At 35.5% G+C, this 19,522-nt stretch overlaps 1 protein-coding gene across 1 annotated transcript; it reads right to left on the bottom strand.

The window, feature by feature from the left end:
* Positions 1-567: 567 nt before the first annotated feature.
* Positions 568-9,080, bottom strand: LOC129748779 (uncharacterized). Its single transcript, XM_055743522.1, has 7 exons — positions 9,001-9,080; positions 8,797-8,939; positions 5,114-5,371; positions 4,795-4,932; positions 2,039-2,677; positions 1,110-1,269; positions 568-1,049 (listed from the first exon to the last, which is right to left on the bottom strand). The coding sequence occupies exons 1-7, from the start codon at positions 9,077-9,079 to the stop codon at positions 571-573; spliced, it is 1,896 nt and encodes a 631-aa protein (XP_055599497.1). The 5' UTR covers position 9,080; the 3' UTR covers positions 568-570.
* Between the last annotated feature and the right edge of the window lie 10,442 nt (positions 9,081-19,522).

The raw sequence follows: 19,522 nt of genomic DNA on the forward strand, positions 1-19,522 counted from the left end.
AAAATTCCTAATTTTTCGAGCTGATTGAACAATTTAAAATCAGTATCAATGGCATCGAATGTAGAATCAACTTTCTCTAAATAACGAATAAATTTATAATTGTCCTCGCGATTTGATGGCGCTAAATTGAAAGATTTAATATCAGCAACGATTGTTTTTAAATAATCTTTTGTTTGCTTTTGAATTTCGTGCACATCTTGCCGAGAAAAATTACTCCTCCGGTGCAAATCCAAAGTGAAATTTATTGCATGTAAATCTACTTGGTTTAAAAGATGTACTATTTCATTTTCTGATTCGTGAATTTGTTTTTCTTCATTGTGTGATTCGTTTTCATTTGAAGACATAATTTCGTTTAAAGGTAAAGCATTTAGATACTCTTGTGTTTGAGTGTTTGAATCATTGTTCGGCAAAAAGTGCTTCTCGATATGTCTTTTAAACGAATAGTATTTGCTAAATATTTGTCCGCATTTAGGAGCAGAACATACACATGTATGGTTATTTGGAACACCATGGTATGAAGTAAGATGGTTTATATAGGCACTTGAGGTATTAAAGCTTTGAGTGCAGTTTTCAACAAAGCATTCGATTTCCGGTGGCCTGGACATTTTGTAAATGTACTGCTAATTTCTCTATAGATTTGTATTTTTCCGGTGTGCAAATACTGTAAACGTATCTAGCCAGGAACAACCAGATCTGCTTCGATACCTTCGAATGTTTTATTCCCAGGACATGGCTCAGTTGCATCAGGACGTCAACAGCTTGGAGAAGTGTAGGAAGTTCGTAGCACAGTTCTTCATAGATTACATAAAATGTATTTTGAAGCTGGGTAGGACCACGACCGCGTGCGACTATTTTCGGTGCAGCTGGCAATCCAAGATCTTTTAATCGCGAACAAAGTTCTTTATATTTTTCGACAGCAAGCTGTCTTGTTTCGGCGAACAGAACTGTCTCCGCCTGAGCGTACAAAATCGTTGGTTTAAAACCTCTAGCAACTTTTACCGGCAACAGAACGCAATTTAAGAGGATAAGTAAAGTACATAATTGTGTGTCTGTAGGAGAAAAGGAACAAGATTAGAAATAAATTTTCAAGCCATGGAAAATGAGCTTACCTGTGCTAGCATCTGCGTTCAGTGCTGCATCGAGCATCACAAGTGCACTCTCCTCAGATATGCGCGGTTGGATATACTTGTATAAATCGGCCAAAATCTTCTGTAGTTTTTGGGACCCTTTAGTTGTTGGATTCACAATTAAGTCAAAGTCACTACATATCTGAAACGATTTTAAAAGGAAGGCTTTATTTAAAAGAATATTTCTATTTTTGTTGAATAATAAGTAACAAACTGCAAAGAAAGTAATAGTCCTTTGTTTTAATTTACTTTTTTGTGATATTGAAAACTTGATTTAGTTAGGAAATGTATCAAAATACAGTAATTAGGCCGGAACAAACTTCTAATTTATTCTTTTGTCAAACCCAAAATAATAAATAAAATAAATAAAGTTAAAGCTTATTTATTGAAAAAATTGATATTTTTTATAAAATTCACACAGTAGACATTTTTTTCAAATTTTCGATCAAAAATAACTCGAGTGTTCGATTTAGTGAGCTGAGATTATTTTTTATTATCCAACCTCTTGTCATGTTTCAACCCTAAAGGAAAAAAGAATGATTTCAAATCTGTTCAGGCCTTGTTTCAAAGGTAACTAACGAAAAATATACGAAAACAGCAGCGTTCTCACAAGACAATAAAAATACAAAGCACATATTTTAAAGAAATGTTTCCCGTATTTTAGAAATACCGAAATTGCATGTCGACAATTTTTTAGAATGAATTCACTACTTCCCAAACTTTGTTGTGAAGTGAGTCCAGTAAACGAGTTTAGGAAAGAATGGTTGTGTAGTGAATTCAATGTTAACATTGTGATTATTGATCAAAATACAATTCCGGTACATATATTCCGGAAAACACGCTTATCATATTCCTAATACCAAAATAAAGTTTCGATTATCTAATGTTATTAAATAGATTAAAATTCATACCAGTTGATAACCATATCTCGAAGCAATAAGCGCCCATAAATTGTTGTCCTTCAATTTATTGATTGTAGTCGGTTTGCAAAGCCAGGTTCTCCGGTGATTGAATGTTTCTTGCCATTTGTCTATTACCGTTGTCCAAGGTGCTTGGTTTCTTCTCAACCAATCAAGGGATAAAGATGGTTGTACCTTTGGTTCATCTACATCCCATTGATTACCGTTCTTGAGACGTTTGGCATGTTGGGTTTCATGTAGCTCTCTTTTTCGTCGCTTCGCTCTTTCATTATTTATTCTGTTTGGAATCAGACCGGTCGAACATTTTTTGTCACCTGCCGCTTCAAGGAAATATGTTGATTGTGATTCATTCGGGAAAACAGATACAACAGTTAGGGCATATTCTTTCAAATATTCTTTGAGAGTTCGATTTCTGTTTTTCAAATGCCAAGAGGCAACAATCCCGGCCAGCTCTCTTTGGCGCCCTTTAGAAAGTTCGCCCCCTTTTGCCCTTCGAACAATGTCTCTGCCCAGTTCAGTAGATTCCAAAAGATCTCGGAGAACAGCTGGCGAAAAGAAAGCTGCAGAACGGTCAACGACTTTCAGAGGGTTACTCACTTCCGGGCCGTCTGCGGAATTCCTTGACCTGATCTAATGAAAAAAAAAACGATAAGGTTACAGAGAATGTGCAGTAGGGTAACCCAAAATTCCACTGTATTTGGTATTCTGGGGCCTTAATTTTCAAATGATTGCTAAGGGCAAGGGAGCAACCTTTTAAACCAACGGGCCATTTGGAATTTAAAATCTTGTACGCCGCATTGAAAATAACATTTGTTAATATTTTTCTGAAATTTATTAATAGTATTTTTTTCTTTATTTTAAGAGACTTTCAGTCTTTGGCTGGTTCGTCTCTGATTAATAGTATTCATTTAAATAGAGAAATATAAGATCGTTTTCAAATACCATTCAAATATTACGTAACGCTTTAAGGAGGAGGGGTATAGCAGCTTGTTACACTTTGGGAATTTCGCTTAGAAATTTTAAGATGAATGTGTTACGTAAGGGGGAGAGGGGGTTTGAAAATGCTCGATAATTACGTTACGTAATATTTGAACGGCCCCTTATGAAAAAATTTCTGCAAAATATTAACAAACGTTATTTTAAGTGCGTATGACCTTCAAAATTGCCCTTATGGCCAAAATTAAAAATGGCCATTTGGTTTGCTCACCCCTGCCCTTGGCGGTCTTCTGGACATTATGACTTTAGACGAAATAGATTCATTTTTTACTATTTGTTCTTTGAAATCTAAAATGTTTGATGTTCTTTGCTGTTACTCGGACAATATAAACTGAAATCGATTATTCTGAGTCAGTCTAACGAGTGAAGTAGTGTTTATATACCTATACTATATTAGTATTTATAACTAGCTGATCCCATACGAACTCCGTTTCGTTTTCAACTTAGAATATGTTATGAACAGTTTGAATAAATATCATTTGCTAAGCATTTTCCAGATGCATTTCCGAATGTATTGTTAAGCAATTATTGCCAAAATGTTGAACACGTAATATGAACGATTACTTTTTCTGTCATACGGTACTAAATTTGACATCAGGATCAATTGGCCGTGAAATCCCCATGTATGATTTTTTTTCTCAATGCGATACAAAATCTAGTAACTATTGCAAATACCCCCTTTTTGTCGTTTGATACAAATATAGAAATCAGAAATCAATTGACTGTCCCAACCCCCGTGTATAAATATTGACTCGATCGTTGCATAAAAACAAAATTATTGCCAAAAAAATTTAACCCCTTTCAGTGGCCTCTTTTACTAACTTTGATATTTGAAATTGATTTCCCTTCCCTCAAAACTCCTCGATGCAAATTTTCAATCCAATCAATTGCATAATAACTTCAATATCGCAAAAAAAGGAATAGTTAATATGGACGATCCTTTTTGCCGACCCCTGACCCGAAATTGGATAATTGGAATCAACTGGTCGACCTTAATAATTCTTATGTGCAAATTTTCATCTCAATCCGATGTATAATACCGTCAATATCACGAAAATATTGAAAAGTTAATAAGGACGGCCCCTTTTTCCGGCCCCTTAAGCTGAATTTGATACCTGAAATCGATTGCACGTCATTCAAAACTCTCGTGTATCAATTTTCATCTGATTCTGATGTAAAGTAACGTCAATATTGTAAAAAAAGGCAACAGTTAATATGGACGACGCCTTTGGGTGGCCCCTTACACAAAATTTGATATCGGCAATCGATTGCCCGTCCCTAAAAATATCCGACCCGAAATTTTCATCTCAATCCGATGTATAATAACGTTAATATCACAAAAATATTGAGAAGTTAATATGGACGACCCCTTTGCCGACCCCTGACCCTAAATTCAATACCCGAAACCAGTTTTCCATCTCTCAAAACTCTCATGTGCAAATTTTCATTACAATCTGACAAAAATTGACGTCATTATCGCGAAAACAATATTTGTCTTGTATGGACGACCCCCTTCAGAAGGGGTCATCCGAAAATCTAAAAACATTTTTCATCCTTCCTGGTCCTAATGAGCATCCATGCCAAATTTCAGCTCTCTAGCCCTTAAGACGGCTGAGTCTATAGAGGACAAACAAACAAACGAACAAACAAACAAACATACATACAGAAATTGCTTTTTATATATATAGATAATAATTAGCTTACTATCGTGGAGAAATAAATTAATTTTGATTAATAAAGATTAGAATTACCTCATGAGATGCGTGATTCGACCCACTTGGACCTGCTTTATCAGGAGAGTAAGTATTGGAAGGAGTAATACTTATATTGGAGCTAATACTTTCAGTGTTATTCACTTCCGAGCCGTCTGCGGAATTCTTTGGCCTGATCTAAGGGGAAAAAACGATACGGTTACTGAGAATGTGCAGTAGGGTGGTATGGTGATAAAAAAATTCCATTATATTTAGGATTCTGCGGGCTCAATCTCTAAATGATTGCCCGGGAGTTAGAACGGTTCATTCAAGAATCCTAGACATATTTAAATTTTAGCCACATTAGAATAAGCATTACCTCAGGAGATTCATGACTCGACCTACTTGGACCTGCTTCATCAGGATAGTGAGAATTTGAAGGAGCAACACTTATATTGGATTCAAAACTTTCTGATTCTAGCTCCACTTTTGTATCCGCTGTTTGAACGCTGTAGACATAATCAAACGTCACTTCATCTTTAGTCCCCGGTTGATCGATCAACTCAACAATATTTCCTCTCTGCGATGACTCCGTTAGTTCGTATTGAACATTAATCAAGTCATAAATAGCGTTTTCCTATGAAAGATAAAATAAATAAAACCTTTTTAAATGAAAATGAATGGACACAAAATTCTAATTCCTAGTTCTGGGATTTTTTTGTTCAATTCAACATCGTCAAATTATTGTTCACATATTCACTATATCAAATCACTGGCCCAGGGGAAAGGAAGTAGTCAACCGAAGGCTTGGAGAGGTTTTCAACTTCCGAAAAAAAATGAATCTGGTCTAATCATATACAAAATTTTAAGTTTTATAATTCAAAGCACCTTAATTTGAAATCAAACGAACTAATTCTCGAAGATTTTCATTTGAAGTTGGAACCAGAAGTGGAGGTGATAAGGGGCCGTTCACTAATTACGTAAGCACGATTTTGGAAATTTTCAACCCTCCCTCCCCCCCTGGTAAGACAAAGTAAGATTTTTCAAAACCCCCCCTCCCCCCCTAGTAAGATCTTACGTTTTTTATTTTTTGAGAAATTGACCCGTTTTTTTCAAAAATAGCTTGAAAATATTAAAAACGTAACATACATGCTTCAAAGCAAAGCACTTTTTAAGTAAAATTAAAACAACTGTATTTGAAAAGCACAATCTATACAAAACAATAGATGAAATGTCATAAACGATTATAGAAAACATTATTCAAAACATGTTTGGGGTAACAATAATTTTCAATAAATTTCCAAAATCGAATAAACAATATAAAATCTAAATTCCGATTTCAAAAAGAGAGATTAGGTTAGTTTAAGGTACCATAAATTTTTTTATGTTTTTTACCTGAAAATCGTAAAAATCTTTTAAAAAGTATATCATTCTATACTACTAGAATTGGGGCAAAAATGTTTGAAGACAATCACGTTGTCAACTAACCTAAAAGCAGACTCATTCAGCGGTAAGCGATAAAGTTTGAGGATTTTTTGGTAAATCTTTTGTAAAATTTAGAGTTGGTAGTGTCTATCATTGAAAAAACTGTCAAGAAATTGATTATTTAAAGCGCCTAAATAACATAATATAAAAATTAATCAACAAATAGGTAGTGAGTAAAAAAAACCTGAGTTATATGGTTTCGTATGGCTGTGATGAATTTTTAATGTAATATTTCTTACGTAAGATTTTTGGAAACCCCCCCTACCCCCCTGGTAAGAGATCGTAAGTAAATGTGAAACCCCCCCACCCCCCCTATGTGCTTACGTAATTAGTGAACAGCCCCTAAGGTCATAACGAGCACCCGGGGCATATTAAGCACTCCATTATTCGAAGAAAGTAAAATTTTCACAAACAAATTTTCATGAGGAAATGTTTAGTTGTTCCTATAGTAGTATTTTTCAGCAAAAAATAAATCTCTTTATCATCAAAAATGTTACTGAAAAAACCAACCAAAATTCTCAAGTGACGAAAATATTATAATTTTTGAGCTCCGGAAAATAATCTCTTATGATCGTTAAATCATTTAGATCTACACACTACCACAAAAATCTGTAAAATTACATCACATATGATGTAGATAAAAAGAAGCATCATATGTGACGGAATTTTTAGTGCGAGTAATCGCCTTTAAAATTTCCGGCCGTGTAAATTTTTAAGATGAGTAATTTTTCAAGTACTAAAAGTCCGTCATATGTAATGCTTCTTTCCCTTACATCATATGAGATGTAATTTTAAAGACTCATTTCGTTGGGTGTATGAATGAAAAGATCTATATATATTAAAAAAAATTTTTTTTATTCATCAGGGCAATCTAGCAAATTGTCTAACATATAATAACTGTTCTATTTTCTAATGCTGAAGCTGTTGGAGGAACGTCAGTGGATTTCCTAAAATCTAATTTTAGTTAGTTTTTCTTGTTGTAATGGTAATTGTTTTTTATTGATTCAACGTCAGCCCATCGATATAAATCATAGTTAGGGTCTTGTTTCGGTTAGATTCTTTTTAACATTATTAATACCTAATATGTCTACTTAAACTTCGACGATAATTGCAAAGTTTAATCGTTCATTTTATCCTAACTTAATAAATTTCGAAACTACTTACGAAAAGTATCTGTTTAACAAGGCGAAAGTGGCGATAGATTTCTCGGTGAACTTGACCTTCCTAAAGAGCGTCTCCATTCGGCCCGCCGCACAGCGATCGCTGATAAATATTTGTCCATCGCATCGTTTGGGAAAACTTAGCTGAAAGAAATGTTCGACGTTCACTATTGAAAAATGTCATTAGCAAAAAAAAAGAAACTCACCTGAATACCAGCAATCCACCAGGTTTTAGTTTTCCTGACAGCAAAAAAAATTAAGATCCCCCAGAAAGTCGAGCAATCTTTCGGATCTGCTCAAACTTAAACGTTTCATGCACAGCTCGGATTCAAAATAAGAGCGATTTACAGATTTATTACTTGGAGACACAAACGCTGCTGGACATTGATACCTCCCAAAATTGGTGTGGGTCGATTTATTCCTGTAGTATAAAACAAATTATATTAAAATATCATATAAATGTAGGTACATTTTACCAAACTTACTCGTATCAACAGAAACAACTGGGAAATCCACTGCGGCCCCGCAAAAGTATCCGGGCGGCGAGTAATAATCGCGCCGGTTTTGTTGCTGGTTCGATTTTCTACCGTTCTGTTTACATCCGCTTCTTCTCTCGGTGTAACAAAGCACGGTGTAAACGGTGCAAATTACGGATGCTAAAATCACAATTTAAATGCTTCGATCACCGATTGATTAAAACTGAAAAAACTCGATCTTTAAGTAACTTTTTTAAAGGATGGTCGATGTGATTAATGACCAGAATTGATATGACGGAATATAAAACCAAAATCATTTTACGTTTCAGTATAATTTACATATAAATTAATTTTATGATTTATTATAACATTCCGTATGGTGTAATTTTAGGAAATTTCATTTTCGTTGTTGTAAAAATTCAATATTTTGAATTTACATTACAAAATCGTGCTACACGTTATAATGTAATATTATTGCATTCAAAAGTCAGTGCTGTTAGGATTAATATTATTGAAGACGTGTAAATTTACATTGCAAAATCCTGTTGTTAAGGGTTCAACTTTTTTAATTTACATCAGATAATCGTGTTCTGTGTCATGAAATTAAATGATCTTCAGCTTTTGGCAAATAATTTTTGAAATGCATTTTTAAACGTTTTAATCTACTTTTTCAAGTTCAAGCCCCCCAGAAATTACTTTTTTAGTGTCAGAACACGAAACGATGTAGTAACTCACAAATTATAGCCGTTTTCTATTATTTGATTAGCGTCCTTCTAAAGGTGACCATTATGCACTTATCTCTCCTATTGTTGTGATTTGACGAACAAATGTTTTCTCAAATGTCAATTTCCAGGTTATGATATTTCTTCAATACAAATATTGCAAAATTAGTGTAAACTATCTAATAAACAATCCAACTTTCTGATCATTGTGTTACTTACGTTTCTTTTCTGCCAATCCAAAATCGAAGAGTATATGACTTTGTAGTCCCACCGTTGTCCTGGCCCCAACGAGATTCGTTGCAGAGCACCCGTCAGCTGCGCCAATGTTAAAGAACACAGTTCTTTCAAACCGATTCCACAATCTGCGAAATAAAAATGTATTCGAAAACACTGTGTTTGAATGAACAATTAAGATATACTTACCACTCAATGTTTGAATAAAATCCCTGCCTAATCCAGCACAACAAAGGTCGTCCAACAAACGCTGTTCCTCTTCCGCCATTTTGAAAGATGAAAATATCTTAACTGTACACCAAAACAAGTGGAGAGATTTATTTTATTGAAAATTCTATTAAAATTTATCATTGATGGAAATTGATGGAATTAACAAGCGCATTTCTGTTCAATGCATTTCATATTCAAAGCCTGCTTATAGAATCTATAGGTTTTTTTTTAACAAACAAAAGATAATTTATTGATTTTAATCAATTTGAATTTTGTATAAAAATCATTTATCATTCAATGAAATGTAGTGAGCTTTTTGATAGATTGTATCATTTTTTACTGTAAAATGAATTTAACCTCAAACAATATAAGTTAAAAGAAACACCCTATATATTTAATCGCCCGATTTGGTTCAGTGTGTCTTCCTTACTCGACGCCAGCGTTGCCAGATTGCCAACCGCTCAAATCCGTATTTTTGACTGAAAACTAAGAATATACTGACTTTGGTGAAATGAAACTTGACGACCATTTTTTTTTGTCGTCAGGTAGAGTTTTCTTTTATCCGTAGAATCCCCCAACAATTCTCCATAATCTGTTGGAATCCGTTGAAAATGTATGAAAATCGTAGATTTTAGGCATCGATCCTTAGAAGTGATCAAAATCCGTAGATCTACGACCAAGCTGCTCCACTCACACATACATGGCTTAGCTTTCGTGCCGAGAGCGGTCATTGTTATATTATATTTGTTTTCGTTTAGTTTTGCACCGATGCACAACCAGTAGTGCACTTTTGGCCGTTTTGTGTTCGTTTATGCGCTGCTCCACTCACACATACATGGCTTAGCTTTCGTGCCGAGAGCGGTCATTGTTATATTATATTTGTTTTCGTTTAGTTTTGCACCGATGCACAACCAGTAGGCACTAGTGCACTTTTGGCCGTTTTGTGTTCGTTTATGCGCTCAGTTTTGCACCGGAAGTGAGCTGCGCGGACGGTGGCAACCTCTGAAAATATTCAGTGTTGCTTGTGCCCTCACCAATACTATCGTGAATTTTCACACACGCTCTTTTATTTTAACTCAAAATTAAGTACGACCGAGGTTCAAAACATAGTTCGATTCTATGAACTTAAAGTTAAGTACCCTTTTTTCCTCCTTGCGATGGATCAAAACGGAGTTCGAACTGCGAACTCAAAATAGATCCCTTTTTTTTCCTTCGGCGAGGAAGCAAAGCTGAGTTCAACCACATGAACTAAAAATTGAACTCTCTTTGTTGGATTGAAAGCACTTAGCGAGTTCAGTTCGAACCGGAACAGCAACCAACGAACACATCGCAAAATTTTGTCCTTCCGGAACAATTACCGGAAGACTATGAAGGAATGCATGTTCACCGTGTCAGCGTAAAATTCTGTCCTTCATTGTCATCATACGGTGAGCGGCTTGGAATGTCCGGAAACTTCCGGATGTTGTTTACTTCCCGTAGGAAGTAACATCCGGAAGTTTTCTTTGACCGGGAGTGTCAAAACTTTCCACCGCTCTGTTATTGCAATGCTATGCACCGGAACAGCAACATCCGGTTACAACAAATTTTAATCATCCTTTAATTCCCTGAAAATAAGCTAAATACCCTCGAAAAAAGGGATAAATTCGAGTTCGGCTGCCGAACTTAGTATTGAGTATGCCTATCAGAACTTAGTTTTGCGATTGCCCAGTGGAACTCAAAGTTGAGTGCTGCCACTGAAGTGCTGTTTTGAACCAAAACTACTTAATTTTGAGTTTAAAAAAAGAGCGTGCAGGTCGTGCTTCCCGATGTAAACAAATTGTATCGAAGCGAAAAAAAAATATCAGCTGTTGATAGATTTCCACAGCTTGATGTTTTTACATTTGGCACTATCGATTTTACGCATTTTTCTGAGAAAAGAAATCGAAACCTTTTTGTTTCTGTTTTTTGCATTTTTGTATAAAGGGAAGATGTGTAGCCAATAATTGCGAACGCGACCTAGTCGATTATTTCCCTCCATATTCCTAATCCCTAAAATTATGATATATTGTGTGACTGTTTTTTTTTTTACTTTTACTAGAGACTTTTTTAGTTACTGCTCATTCGAGTCTTCCGAAAAATTTTCTACTTAGATTTTCTTTAAAATTTCATTCTTGGATTCAGCGTCTTTTTAAATCATAATAAGTCTATGAAGGTAATCTTTTTTGAGTTCTGTAAACTAGTGTTTATTTTTTTTAATTATTTCATGATAATCACACCAACCAGTGTACCCATTCCCTCCAGTGGAACCAACTAAAACCAGAGAGAAAAAAAATCTCGATTGACAGCTAAATTCATCAACTAAATGGCATAATATGGTAAACAGTGGGATGGAAAGTGCTGATTAGTTATTCATGAGCCATGCTTTTACGAGCTCTAGGTTTTGTCGTGCGTTGTATCGAATGTTGTTGATTCTAGTAGTGACCGTTTTCACATGAAAGAGCCTGACAAATGTGAGGTTAGTCAAGGGACGATGGGAGTGTAATTTTGCTCAGTTTGAGGTTAGAAAGAAAGGTTACAGAGGTGCACAAATTCAATCATTAGATAAATTGTAGACTTGGCCTTTGAGTCTCATTTTAATAACAGATTCTCAACCGCGGAACAATTCACTGTTTGACTGTCTATGATACATTTTGTTAAATCAACAAAGCATTTGTAGTACACGACGTTAACAATGATTCAACAACCTGTGGTTAGTGATACAAATTTGCATATGAATAACTGTTGAACTCCATCAGCAATTACAACTGTCGTTCTTGCTTTCAACATTTTTCGAAAATAATCCAAATAGTTATGCGGTAGAATCAATTCTCATTTCACCAACTTTATGACGGGTATTGCTGTTTAAAAACTGATCTCCCAAACCACAGAAACATTTCAACCATATGTGGATGGAACCGACAACACTTGAACAATAATAATTGAAACTACCTCCTGGTCAAGCATCGAAATTGCTCCTCCAATTAAGTGGATAATTTCATTTGCATGCCACTTTGGTCGGGTTTAATTTCACTCCGAAAAAAATTGCCTGGAGGTGAAAAATAAATATTTACACATGTCACCAACTAAGGCTGATCACAGACCAATGTTGATGCTGTTGCTGTTCTTCATTTTTGGGATCGACCACAATCGAACTAATGAGTTATTATGCTGTTTTGCTACCGCACTTTCTTGGCTCCTTTATGCCAGTTGTGACTTAAATTTGACTTAAAATAGTCCAAAACCTTGCGTTTGCGGTTCGTTATTTTGGCACGTTTTTGGTACAATTATTAGCAGCTATTTCGGTTAGAGTATTTCGAGAACATTCGGCGGGAAAGCATAACATGTATGTATGTTTCGAGTTTTAAATATCTGTTGAAGTTGCTCATACAAATACTAATTTTGACAAAAATGACAAAAATGGCAAAAATGACAGAAATGACAAAAATGACTAAAATGACAAAAATTACAAAAATAACAAAAATGACAAAAATGACAGAAATGACAAAAATGACTAAAATGACAAAAATTACAAAAATAACAAAAATGACAAAAATGACAAAAATGACAAAAATGACAAAAATGACAAAAATTACAAAAATGACAAAAATGACAAAAATGACAAAAATGACAAAAATGACAAAAATGACAAAAATGACAAAAATGACAAAAATGTCAAAAATGACAAAAATTACAAAAATGACAAAAATGACAAAAATGACAAAAATGACAAAAATGACAAAAATGACAAAAATGACAAAAATGACAAAAATGACAAAAATGACAAAAATGACAAAAATAACAAAAATGACAAAAATGACAAAAATGACAAAAATGACAAAAATGACAAAAATGACAAAAATGACAAAAATGACAAAAATGACAAAAATGACAAAAATGACAAAAATGACAAAATTGACAAAAATGACCAAAATGACAAAAATGACAAAAATGACAAAAATGACAAAAATGACAAAAATGACAAAAATGACAAAAATGACAAAAATGACAAAAATGACAAAAATGACAAAAATGACAAAAATGACAAAAATGACAAAAATGACAAAAATGACAAAAATGACAAAAATGACAAAAATGACAAAAATGACAAAAATGACAAAAATGACAAAAATGACAAAAATGACGAAAATGTCAAAAATGACAAAAATTACAAATAAACTTTTTTTTTTATTTAAATTTTATTTATTTCGTCAAATATCTATTAACGAAAAAATCAATTGTTGGTTAAGTGGACTATTATGTTATGTTATATAATAATGCCAAACTGAGTTCAAATTTCAAGCAAATCGCTTCGCCAACAGAATAAAAAATCGAGCTCCACAACAGTTTCTCATTTATCGATTTCTGGAACCCCTCTGTCTGGTTATTTTTTAACCCGAAAAAAAACCATCTTCCATAAACATTCTGTTGAGGCCAACTGTACATCCGTCGACCCTCCGATTCGAGCAACGGCTCAGCTAAAAACGGAACTGGCAACCAGGCAAAACCAAGCAGAATTGGTGAGGGTGCACAACGAAGAGCTGTCATCGAACGGAAATAATCAAAGTGAGGAAGAGCCAAACGTGGTCGAATCATTGGAGTAAAACCGTGGAATTACAACCCGATATCTATTGCAATTAAGAATTCAGTTAAAACACTAAAATGTAAGTCCTTTTCATATTAACTTTTCTGGAAAAATAATTAAAAATAAAATTTGTTTGTAGCTTTTAAGCTGATCAAAATCAAGCTAGAAAGGGTGTTTATATTGCGTTCGAAACTCTGTCGCGAGGCTAATCCGCAACACATTCCATTGCTCCGGTAAAGGGATTTCAGTGGAAATTTTTCTCTCAAGCATCAACCAAAACAATCATTCGTTTCGTTTCGGGCAAATATGCATCTTTATCCTTTTTTGTGAGATTGGTGTTTTTTTCATTCTGCATCTGTATCGCTTATTGTTCTGGGCAGCCTTCATCTTTGTTTGCTTACTTCGGTCCAAGTTTCATGTTTGTACAACTCTATATCATTGGTTTCTTTAATTTGGTGGAGCTTTTTGCGAGTTCTTTCTTGTTCGAACTGTTCTCCCCATTCGACCGATTTTGGTGCTGGTGCCTTTTCGATGATCGGACGCGAGCAGTCAATTTCATTTGAAATGGGATTTTTTCTTTCGTCAGGCAGCATCATTTTCCCTTTTCATCTGCTGGGTATCCTCCGTCGGTCATTGGCAATGATGGCCGTTTCTCGAGTTAGCTGAAACCGAAAAATAAATAAAAAATGTTGAGAAAAGAATAAAGGAGAGAACACACGATCGGAAACTGATTTCGGGCAAATGGGTTGAAAAGTGTAGAATTAAAGCGAAAAAAAAACAAACGAATAAAATCAAGCTGTCTGTTGGGTTTCGCGGTTTTCCGAAATAATTTGGGAATTATTCAAAGCCGGGAAGCAACGTTCAGGAAGGAGATCGAAAAGAAAAAGAGCTCAACCCATAAAATACAAACACAACTTCTGAGCGCGCTTCGGTATTTTATTTTTGTGTTCTCCGTTTTTCGACATTTGTTGTAATCAACTGATTTTTTCTCTTCTGGATTGGTACCCCAAATTTGGCTGTTGTTGAACTGGGAGCTTGAAGTACTTTGGGTGGTGAAGAACTTTCGGTATGCTTCACATTGAACATCTTCTTGTTTTTTTTTGCAATGGCTGTTGAATCAAGCATTGTTTGTACGAGCTGTCGAAAATCTTTGGCAGGATATGTGCTCGGCCGCTTGATTGGTGAATGTTCGGTTAATTGGTAACGTGTGTCGATGAAAGGCAGAATTTTTACTACATGTGGCCCACTAATGGAGTTTGCTGATGAAACACAACCTAAAAACTTCCTCGAAATTTGAAATCAGTTCAGCATTATCCTATCATATAATAATTGTCCACTTGACCAAGAATTGAACCGTCTTAAATTTTTTGTGAATAGGTATTTGACAAAATTACTACATTTTACTAGTGCAATTAATATTTTAAAAAATATTTTATTGAAATTTTTGTCATTTTTGTCATTTTTGTCATTTTTGTCATTTTTGTCATTTTTGTCATTTTTGTCATTTTTGTCATTTTTGTCTTTTTGTCATTTTTGTCATTTTTGTCATTTTTGTCATTTTTGTCATATTTATCATTTTTGTCATTTTTGTCATTTGTGTCATTTTTGTCATTTTTGTCATTTTTGTCATTTTTGTCATTTTTGTCATTTTTGTCATTTTTGTCATTTTTGTCATTTTTGTCATTTATGTCATTTATGTCATTTTTGTCATTTTTGTCATTTTTGTCATTTTTGTCATTTTTGTCATTGTTGTCATTTTTGTCATTTTTGTCATTTTTGTCATTTTTGTCATTTTTGTCATTTTTGTCATTTTTGTCATTTTTGTCATTTTTGTCATTTTTGTCATTTTTGTCATTTTTGTCATTTTTGTCATTTTTGTCATTTTTGTCATTTTTGTCATTTTTGTCATTTTTGTCATTTTTGTCATTTTTGTCATTTTTGTCATTTTTGTCATTTTTGTCATTTTTGTCATTTTTGTCATTTTTGTCATTTTTGTCATTTTTGTCATTTTTGTCATTTTTGTCATTTTTGTCATTTTTGTCATTTTTGTCATTTTTGTCATTTTTGTCATTTTTGTCATTTTTGTCATTTTTGTCATTTTTGTCATTTTTGTCATTTTTGTCATTTTTGTCATTTTTGTCATTTTTGTCATTTTTGTCATTTTTGTCATTGTAGTCATTTTTGTTATTTTTGTCATTTTTGTCATTTTTGTCATTTTTGTCATTTTTGTCATTTTTGTCATTTTTGTCATTTTTGTCATTTTTGTCATTTTTGTCATTTTTGTCATTTTTGTCATTTTTGTCATTTTTGTCATTTTTGTCATTTTTGTCATTTTTGTCATTTTTGTCATTTTTGTCATTTTTGTCATTGTAGTCATTTTTGTCATTTTTGTTATTTTTCTCATTTATGTAGTTTTGTAATCTCAGTAGGTTTTTTAAATTCTCAATGAGGCCAAACAGCACCTTCGCCATTCAACACATCTTCAACAAGCTCAGATAGAGCAGTTGAAAAGGCTCTCGGCTGGTGTAATACGGGTTTGTTGAGAGACGAGTTCGATTCTCATTCTGCTTTTGGATTTTTTTTACTATTGCTTGCGTGCTTAGGTTTTGAACAAAAGCTCATTTTCAAAGTTTTCCATGTTTACACATTCTTGGCATAGAGGTGTGCAACCCTTGTTTTGGGTGTAGGCTATTGCTATGATTATTTTCTGCGTCAAACCTATCTTATTTTCCAGGAAACCCTCCCCGCTATTTGTTTTGAATATCCCAGATGATATAATGTAATAATTTACTTCCATCGAACCGATGCTGATCTTATTCAGGCAACAACTACAACAACGGGCTGGTAAATATAATAAAGAACCGAATTCTTCTCTCACAGAGCCCCACTATTAAAAGTAAACAATTTCTCAAAGCCCAATTATCATCCGTCCTCCCTGTAATTCGTTCACACGCAAAAGGGCGCAAAGCTGTTGGCCACAACAACACGTCCCCCGTTATTTCAGCCCATAAGTTCTCGACTGGTGCATGCATGCGAATAACGATGGCAGTAAATTTACAACTTTATGCAACACAACCAACAACCCTTCGGACCGGGGCCAGGTGAGGCGAGGCGAGATCGAGAAACCACTTCCATATGGCGTTCGGTCCGGCCCTTTCCGTCTTTAGGCCAATGCATCGTGGCCAACCCAATGCATGTGTCGGAACCAGACGCGCAAGATCGTCTCGATTCTTGGATGGACAGGCCAACGCAGCAAGTAACGCGGCGATCAATTATTTGAGTATTGCTTAGCTGGGGCCTTTTGGCTTAAGTCGGGTTGGTATGAATAGTTGTTGCCCCGAGTGAATTGGACCTGGTAAAATGTAGTGTACAGCATAATATGTTTTGATAAATAAATCAACAGACCCCGCTTGATCCTGTCAAGACAACGGTTATAATCAAGGTGTCTGAAGCGGCGCTGAAACTTGAAGCCTTTTAGTAGTTTCCTGGAAAGGTGTGTGGTGGGAGCACGGACTCAGTTCGTTCGAGTGTTACTTTATTTTAGGATTTTGGTGTTTCTTGGGCCATAGAAAACCTTCAATGATTGCTCGCAACAGGCAGTCAACAGCGATATCAAATTTGTTAAAAACTGTTTACTAACAAAAAAATATTGTTTTATTTAATTTTTTCCATTTTATTTGGCACACTGTATCATTATTTGTGTCCTACCCAACACTGAACTCTTAATTAATGAAAATCTTTAATCATAAGCTAGACTTCGCGCCTTTCCTCGAACATGACTTCTGCACAGTTGCATAAGTCACCATTTTCACCACTTTTGACCAATTTTTTTTAAATTTGCCAAATTTGTCACCTGAATTTATGTATATTCGTCGCTTTGCTTTGGTCAAAACTCAAAAAGTGTAAGCGCCAGATGGCACTTCCAACGAGGTTTCACCAATTGGTCGCGTTTTTTTATATCGCAGTGCAGTGAGTGTCATTTGTGTGTTAAGTTTTCTCTCCCTTCACCAGACCAAATGCTACTGCGCGAGCTTGAGAACTTCACCATCAGATGGCCATCAAAAGCCTGGATGGCGACGCCAACTAATTCGTTATGGCGCCAAGACGAGGGCAACGACTCGAACGATCGGTTCAAGGCCGGTCAGAGAATTCTGGCTGATCTTCGCCCAAAGTATACACATCTCAAACCATAAGTGCAGGTGTTACCGTACCAACAAATTAAGAAAGAAGAACGACCGTAAGTGTTGCTAGAGGACGCCAGGTAAGCCAGTGATTTGAAAACCTATCGTTGCCCTCGCCCAGAAAACTTACCCTAACAAGCGTTTGTCCTTACAAAAGGACCTTTTTGTCTTAGGCTTAAAGGCCCAATCAGCGTGACCTTATCATGTCGCCAGCAACCCAGCTCCGTCGCCATATAGAGCTCGGGACAAGCAGTCACGCCTATAGGCTGATACCTAACTACCACGTGAGCTGAAGGAAAACGGTCTAATCCTAGGACCACTCGAGGAAGTCTATCGGAAGGTTCGAGCGGACGGAAGTCGATGATGATACGACCAACTTCATCAATACCAGCAAGGGCTAGGCCCTTTGAGTCAGATCTAAGTTCTAAGTAAAGGGGGAGGTTCAGCAGTGCCAAAAAGTTTGAGGCCCAAAAAAGGGAGTCTCTGAGACGCCGGCCGGCGGAAATGGTAAGACGTTTCAAAGTCTCGATTGGCCGTGCCTCGGGGAAATTTGACGGGTTCATGTTTTTTGGCACAAAACAGACGTTTTGGCTTTTGTATTACCCTAGAATGTCTTTGGCGTAATGACATGATGCCAAATCAGGCCAAAATATGACGGGTCCATGATGCTGCTTGATCATCGACAATAAACGTTTCTGGAGGCATTTCTTGATATAGTTTTGAGTGATCATTGTTTCCGATGTTACGTACGGGCTAGATATATAGTTGCACTCGCAGATTGCTTGCCACACCATCACCTTTTTGCCAAATTTTTCGTTGAAAATGGCCTTTTCCCTTTCCGGGATATGCTTGTCCTTGCATACAGTGAAGTATTGTTGCCCAGGAAGCGTTTTGTAGTTCAATTTCACAAACGTTTCATCGTCCATGATAATGCACCCAGAACCAGTGATGTCAACCTGTTTTTCAGAAATCTCTGGAAGCTTTTGCAAAATGTCTAGAAAAGTGTGGAAAAGTCTGGATGGCGAACTTATAGGAGATGACCTTTTTTTTTGGTCGCCAGATTCAATCACACTTATTACTTCATCATAATCATACATTCTAGGTATACACTATCAATGCAAGACTATTGTGGTGATGTCGGCGGTACAACGTTTTATGCTCTACTTCCTGTTTTACTACCATCTTCGTGGCATTCCTACTAATTCGAATAATTTCCTGCCATTTTGCAACGAAAATTTTGAATTTTTACTGTTTTGTCAGACAATTCATGACGAAACTCAAAAGTCTGGAAATGTCTGGAAGAAATTACAAAAATTCAAAAAGTCTGGAAGATCCAGAAAAAAATCTGGAAGGTTAACATCACTGCCCAGAGCATTTGCCAAATATTGAATCATACAGTTTCCGGGCTCTTGGTTTGACAGAAGCGGCTTGATTTGGGTTCCTCTTAAGTTTATTTCTGCTTCCGGTTCGTCTTGAGCCCAAGTCGCTCTTCATCACGCATCACGTTAGACGTCGAGGTCCCGAATTTTCTCACCACATCCCGTACGAAAGCCGATGGTTTCTGTTTGTAGGCATCCTTAACCTTTTCGTCGATAGCAGGACTTATAGAACCAGATTTTCGACCACTCCTTGGTTCATCTTCTAATGTACAATGTTCACCATATTTTTAACAGCTGCCGGTACCGCTCCGATGCTCACATCCTCTTCTTTGGCCAATTTT

Source organism: Uranotaenia lowii, chromosome 2 (assembly GCF_029784155.1).
Source record: "Uranotaenia lowii strain MFRU-FL chromosome 2, ASM2978415v1, whole genome shotgun sequence".
NCBI lineage: Eukaryota > Metazoa > Arthropoda > Insecta > Diptera > Culicidae > Uranotaenia > Uranotaenia lowii.

Bases quoted from the DNA above. Each gene is read 5' to 3' on its own strand.
- LOC129748779 (XM_055743522.1), bottom strand. From the start codon at position 9,079: ATGGCGGAAGAGGAACAGCGTTTGTTGGACGACCTTTGTTGTGCTGGA. The intron at 8,940-9,000 runs GTAAGTATATCT...TTTATTTCGCAG, and splicing joins TTTTATTCAAACATTGAGTG to ATTGTGGAATCGGTTTGAAA. The intron at 1,270-2,038 runs GTATGAATTTTA...AAATCGTTTCAG, and splicing joins CGAGATATGGTTATCAACTG to ATATGTAGTGACTTTGACTT.